The sequence below is a fragment of the Peromyscus maniculatus genome, chromosome X (assembly GCF_049852395.1).
Source record: "Peromyscus maniculatus bairdii isolate BWxNUB_F1_BW_parent chromosome X, HU_Pman_BW_mat_3.1, whole genome shotgun sequence".
In the NCBI taxonomy this organism is placed as follows: Eukaryota; Metazoa; Chordata; class Mammalia; order Rodentia; family Cricetidae; genus Peromyscus; species Peromyscus maniculatus.
In genome coordinates, this window is record NC_134875.1 from 142,668,771 (window position 1) to 142,676,018 (window position 7,248).

General features: G+C 38.9%; 1 protein-coding gene across 1 annotated transcript; it reads right to left on the reverse strand.

The window, feature by feature from the left end:
- Nucleotides 1-1,026: 1,026 nt before the first annotated feature.
- Nucleotides 1,027-1,892, reverse strand: LOC143271086 (uncharacterized). Its single transcript, XM_076562957.1, has one exon. The coding sequence runs from the start codon at nt 1,890-1,892 to the stop codon at nt 1,152-1,154; it is 741 nt and encodes a 246-aa protein (XP_076419072.1). The 3' UTR covers nt 1,027-1,151.
- Nucleotides 1,893-7,248: the final 5,356 nt, after the last annotated feature.

The following is a 7,248-nucleotide window of genomic DNA, read 5'->3' on the forward strand; positions in this document are numbered from 1 at the left end:
GAAAGAAGGATAGGTTATAGTGCTACAGCCAGTAAAACTGGAAGGCCAGAGTTCCTTCAGCCCCTTGACTCCAAAATGATACATACCATCATATCACTAGATGACAGGTATAATATAGAGCTTCGGGATTCAGAGTTTTCTCTCTTGGTTGTAGGTCTTCATTCAAGACACTCTTCCCTTACCATGTCCGCACTCCTTCCTTTTATAATGGTAATATTTTCTCTGTACCATTTTATGTTAGAAGTCTGGGAGTTGATTTATGATTGTCCAGGGTCTCACTGTAGAAAACCTGCCATTTCCCAAAAAAGACACTGGACTCCCAAAGAAACATGGGACTGTTTTAAAGATGGAATAAATGTATTTTGCATAATGAAATGAACTTTAACTTATAGCAACAAGGGGGAGAATATTGTATCTTAAAAGCAATAAACTTGAGGTGGGTGAGATTGCTCACTGTGTAAGAGTATGTGCCATCAAGCCTTATAATGTGAGATTGAACACAGTGGTGGAGATGATACAACAAGAAACCCAACTCTGACAAGCTGTCCTGTCTTCTTCACACCACATGGCCCACCAGAGCACATTGGAGATGCCTGGCCTTTTGTGATCTCCACAACCAGGGAATTAGGTTATGGCTACTGCTTTCTAGTAGAGACAGGCTGCAGATGGCAATGGCATCTTCAGTGTGCAGCATTGCCTTCTTACTTCAAGAGAGCATCCCATGCTGCCAGCAGTGCTAAGGCTGAGACATCCAGTTCTCCCCTCCAGAGATCTGAGTACTTAAGTGTTTCCACACAGGAATGTGGGGTTCTTGTGTATGTGTGTTGAGGTGCCAGTTTACTTACAAACCTCTTTCACCTTGTATATGTCATATTTATTTAAGCAACTTACATTTCACCAGTACTCTTGCCTGCTGCTGCTTGTTGGCAGCATCCAAAGACATGATCATCATCCACAGAGGTTAGAATGAGAAAAGATTTAAAGAAAGGAGTATATTTGACAGGAAGGGAGGATATACAATTTAGATACACCCCAGAAACCAAGTTGATATTTTATTTGGAATGAGTTGGTGATTGCATAGTACTGTGTGAAAATGGGCAATTTCTTCAAGGATTCTCTTGGCAGATGTTACAAATGCCAAAGCCCTCACTTCAGGCCTTTTGCTCAGCCAGTTTGGAAACACATGGTGCCCTCACCCGACTCTGTATTGTCAAGAAGATCATCTCATAGAGGAATAAAATGACACCAAAGAGCGACATTGTGGCTGTTAGGACACCCATTGGGAACACCTTTGTGCAGTGTTTCTTTATAATGTCTTCTTTCTTTACGGGAAAGTCAGGTGGAAAGTCAAGTGTGGTTTGCCCATACATGTCTACGAGGTGGTTCAAGGTCACAGCAAAAAGCGTGAAAAGGCTGCTCACAGCCAAAATTATGGCAGACATCTTGTAGCAAAACAGCTGTATCTCAATGAATGGGTCCTCCATGCAGCTGATCTTAATGGCCACTGAAGTGAAAATCAGGACTAGGATTTTCATCGATATGGCCCACGCTATCAGGACTTGTAAATATTGAAATTCCGATGACTTGTTCCAGGTTTCATTGATAGGGGTGTGAACCAACATCCTGGTCATAGACCCAGAGATGTTACAGTCCTGAGTGTAATAAGCTTCCCAGAGTCCAATTGACACAAATTGCACAAGCTTGTTGTTAAACTCCCACAGGCGCCAGCATTGGCTGTTTGCAAGGATGATTTCAAATACCAAAGCTGATGTACTGGAAATCAGGCCACTGAACTTGAAGATGTACTCCTTCATGTTGGCAAATCTGAAGAAGGCATCAAAGAAGAATAGAGTCAGTGAGAATACAAGGGAAGGCAGGAAAAGAGGAGTCATGGCTTAGAGAGCACTGCGCTCTCATACCTTTTTCCCTGTTGTCACATGGAGATATTTCTGTGGTCTATGTACAGATTACTACTCTGAACACTGTAAATAATAGTAAGAGAAGCTTGGAAATCCATGAGTATAGTGGGAATAGCTACTTTATGATATTTTGGACAACAATTTCATAATATCCATCAAATGCTGAAATGTTCATATTTGTTGACCAGGTGTTTCAGTGCTTGGAACTGACAGTGAGATTGGGGTTGGCAATATCACACCAAGATCATGTTTATTCACCTGTGTTTGTAATATGGGAATATTATGAATAATGTAAATGAGGGTAATAAACAAAAGAATGCTCAAATTAATTATCACTTCTAAAATAATGTGATGAAACTTCCATGACTATATAAAATAGGAACTAACCTACATGGCCCAATGAAATCAAAAAATGAAAACTATAATTCACATGGTATATCCAATCATGTGAGAATGTCATTCATACTGCATACATGTGTATACCAGTATATACACATATGTGTATACATATGCATATATTTATTCACAAATATATATTAACCCAAAAGTCACACACCAAATAAAGAACTCTTGTAGATCAATGGAGTAGTGTACACTGTACTTCTTATTAGTATTTTCTGAAATGTAATTATTACTAAAAAACCAAGAACTACATATATCTCATAATTAAACCTAGATTAAGAATGACTTTCAAAACATGTAGGTATTTGGGATGGTGATATAGTTTAGTGTTATAGTGATCACCTAAGATGAAAAAGACTCTGAACTCATTCCTCAGTATAAGAAAACTTAAATCTCTGTGTAAAATATGAGGTTTCATGGATATTTCCATCATTTTCTCTTCACATACTCAAATACCTTCTTTGAACATAAAACTATGACTCCATGGGTTGCTGGCCAATAGGGAAAACTCCCCACAGCCAGGCTCCCCTAATCCCGTATCAGACCCTGCAATCTACAAGACCCAAGCTCTACTCCAATACCCATGTGACTGGGATCCCAGTAACTTCCAGAAACAACGAATCTTCCTGTTCCCATTGGACCAAGAGGTGAGTGACTCCCCTCCCTCCCAGAGAGTCCTGCCTCTGGAACCCAGGCCCTGGGAAACAAACAGTCCCCAAGAACCCCTAGACAACTCTTACCCAGATGTTGGCTAGCAAGGAAAATTCCCTTTGGCCAGGCTTCTCCACTAACCCCCTCCCATCGGACCCTACATTCGACACAACAAGCACTACGCAATACCCATCTGCCTACAACCCCAGCAACATGCTGAGATAAGGAATCCACCAGCTCTCATTGGTTCAATGGTGGCTTCCTGAGACACATAATCTGTCAGTTCTCACTGAACCAAGAGACTTCCAAAGACACATATTCCACCAGCTCTGATTATACCAAGAGCCCTGAGAAGACCAAGAGCAACTAGATGAGTCACAGAATCAGCTAGCTTGCATTGGGCCAAGTGTACTCCCTGATATTTAGAATCTGCCAGCTCCAATTAGACAAAGAGCTAAGACTGGACACAAAGGGACCCCCTGAGTCACAGACACAAAAAGCACAGAGTGGACCAATAGCAGCTTGCTCAGACACAGGCACCTCTTGCACCTATTAGAGGAAGAGATGGGTAGATTTCAATGCAAAAATACATACAACAACATAAAGAACAATATGGCATCAACTGAACCTAGCCCTCTTCTAACAGTAAAACCTAACATAATAATGTAGAACAATGAGAAGAAAATGACCTTAAAAATAGCTTCATGAAGATGATAGAGGCTTTTCAAGAAAAAATGAAAAATTCCCTAAAAGGAATTGAGGAAAAGACAAACAAAAAATTGGAAGAAATCAATACAGAAATAGAGGAAAAGGCAAATGAAAAATAGGAGGAAATCAATAAATCCCTTAAAGAAAGGCAAGAAAACCATGAAAAAGCAATTAAACATGTGAAGGAAACAGTTCAAAACCTGAAAAGGGAAATAGAAACAATGAAGAATACACAAACAGAGGGGATGCTGGAAATAGAAAATATGAGTAAACAAACAGGAAACACAGATGCAAGTAACCAGCAGAATACAAGGAACAAAAAAAGGGAGGGAGAACAAGGCATAGGAGACCATGGTAAATGAAGAACACATGAGAAAAGGAAGAAACATAGAGCTAAAGAGGCTCACAGAAATCCAAAGAGATGCCCCCACAAAGACTTGTGGCAATGGTTGAGAGACAGCTGGGACTGACCTACTCTGGTGATGGGATGGCCAAACACCCTAATAGTTGTGCCAGAAACCCCATCCAAGTACTGAGGAATCTGGATGCAGACAACCATGGCTAGGGCCTGGATGGAGCTCTGGGAGTCTAATTAGTGAGAAAGAGGAGGGTTTATATGAGCGAGAATTGTTGAAACCAAGGTTGGATAAAGCACAGGGACAAATAACCAAACAAATGGAAACACATGAACTATGAACCAAAGGTTGAGTGGCCCGCAACTGGATCAGGCCCTCTGAATAGGTGGGACAGTTGATTGGCTTGATCTGTTTGGGAGGCATCTAGGCAGTGGTACCAGGTCCTGGGCTTGTTTCATGAGTTAGCTGTTTGAAACCTGGGACTTATGCAAGGACGCTTGGCTTAATCTGGGAGGAGGGGACTGTACCTGCCTGGACCGAGTCTATCAGGTCGATCCCAGTCCTTGGGGGAGACATTGATCTGGAGGAGGTGGGAATGGGGGGTGTGCTGGGAGGAAGTGGAGGGGGCAGGAAGGGAGAGAACAAGGGAATCTGTGGCTATTATGTAGAACTGAATAGCATTGTAAAATAATAAAAAAAATCCATAAATAGATTATGTTAAACTGCAAAAAAGAGGAAATGAAAAACTCCATTAAAGAGGAAATAAAAATTTCCCTTAAAGAGAAAATGAAAAACTCCATTAAAGAGGAAATGAAAAACTCCCATAAAAATGGAAGAAAAAACAAACAAAAAATTGGAAGAAATCAAAGAAATCCAAGAAAAAGCAATTAAACAGATGAAAGAAACATTCCAAGATCTGAAAAATGAATTTGAGACAATACAGAAAACACATGCTGAGGGAATGCTGGAAATAGAAATCCTGACTAAACGAACAGGTACTGCAGAAACAAGCATAACCATCTGATTGCAAGTGATGGAACAGAGAATTTCTGACACTGAAGACACAATAGAGAAAATAGATTCATTAGTCAAAAAAAAACCACTAAAGACAAAAACATTGTAACACAAAATGTACAGGAAATTTGGGACACCATGAAAAGACCAAACCTAAGAATAATAGAGATAGAAGAAGAAGAATACCAACTCAAAGGCACAGAAAATATATTCAACAAAATCATAGAAGAAAACTTTCCTAACCTAAAGAAAGAAATACCTATGAAGATACAAGAAGCTTACAGAATACCGAATAAGCTGGATCCAAAAAAAAGTCCCCTCACCACATAATAATCAAAACACTAAACACACAGAACAAAGAAAAAATATTAAGAGCCACAAAGGAAAAATACAAAGTAACATATAACGGCAAACCCATCAGAATAACAGCAGCCATCTCAATAGAGACTATAAAAGCTAGAAGATCATGTACAAATCTTATGCAGACACTAAGAGACAACGGATGCCAACCCAGACTATTATACCCAGCAAAACTCTCAATCACTATAGGCTGAGTAAACAAAATATTGCAGGATAAAACCAGATTTAATCAATACCTGTCCACAAACCCAGCCCTACAGAAAGCACTAGAAGGGAAAATCCAACCAAAAGAAGCTAAACACATCCATGAAAAATCAAGCAATAGATAATCCCACACCAACATACACCAAAGAAAGACAACACAACACAACCACAAAAATAACAGGAATTAACAATCATTGGTCATTAATATCCATCAATATCAATGGTCTCAACTCACCTATAAAAAGACACAGGCTAACAGAATGGATAAGAAAACAGGACCCATCCATCTGCTGCATACAAGAAACACACCTTAACTTCAAAGACAGACAGTACCTCCGTCCCAGTAAAGGGCTGGGAAAAGGCTTTCCAAGCAAATGGACCTAAGAAACAAAATGGTGTAGCTATCCTAATATCTAATAAAATAGACTTCAAACTAAAATCAATGAAAAGAGATCAGGATGCACTTTACATATTTATCACAAAAAATCCACCAAGATGTAGTCTCGATTCTAAACATTTATGCTCCAAATACAAGAGCACCCACATTCATAAAAGAAACAGTACTAAAGTGTAAATGCACATCAAACCCCACACATTAGTATTGGGAGATTTTAACACACCACTCTCACCAAAAGACAGATCTACCAGACTGAAACTTAACAAAGAAATAAAGGACCTAACAGATGTTATTACTCAAATGGAGTTAATTGATATCTACAGAACATTCCATCCTAACACAAAAGAATATACCTTCTTCTCAGCACCCCATGGAACCTTCTCAAAAATTGACCACATGCTTGTCCACAAAACAAATCTCAACAGATACAAAAAAATTGGAATAACCTACTGTATCTTATCACACCACCATGCCTTAAAGTTAGACCTCAACAACAACAAAAATTATAGAAAACCCACAAACTCATGGAAACTGAATAATGCCTACCTGAAACATCAATGGGTCAAGGAAAAAATAAAGAAAGAATTTAAAGATTTCCTAGAATTCAATGAAAATGAAAGTACAACATACCCAAACTTATGGGACACTATGAAAGCAGTGCTAAGACGAAAATCATAGCTAAATGCACACATAAAGAAGATGGAGCAGTCCCATAACAATGAATTAACAGCACAACTGAAAGCTCTAGAACAAAAAGAAACAAACTCACCCAGGTGAAATAGATGCCAGGAAATAATCAAATTGATGGCTTAATAAAATGAAATAAAAACAAGAGAACAATACAAAAAAATCAATGAAACAAAGAGTTGGTTCTTTGAAAAAATCAATAAGATAGACAAACCCCCAGCCAAATTAACCAAAAGGCAAAGGTAGAGCACCCACATTAACAAAATCAGAAATGAAAAGGGAGACATAACAAGAGACAATGAAGAAGTCCAGAGAATCATCAGATCATACTTCAAAAACCTGTACTCCACATAAATGGAAAACCAGGAAGAAATGGACAATTTTCTGGATAAATAACACATACCAAATTAAATCAAGAGCAGATAAACCATTTAAATAGACCAATAACCCCCAAAGAAATAGAAACAGTCATCAAAGGTCTCCCAACCAAAAAAAGCCCAGGACCAGATGGTTTCAGTGCAGAATTCTACCAGACTTTCAAAGAAGAACT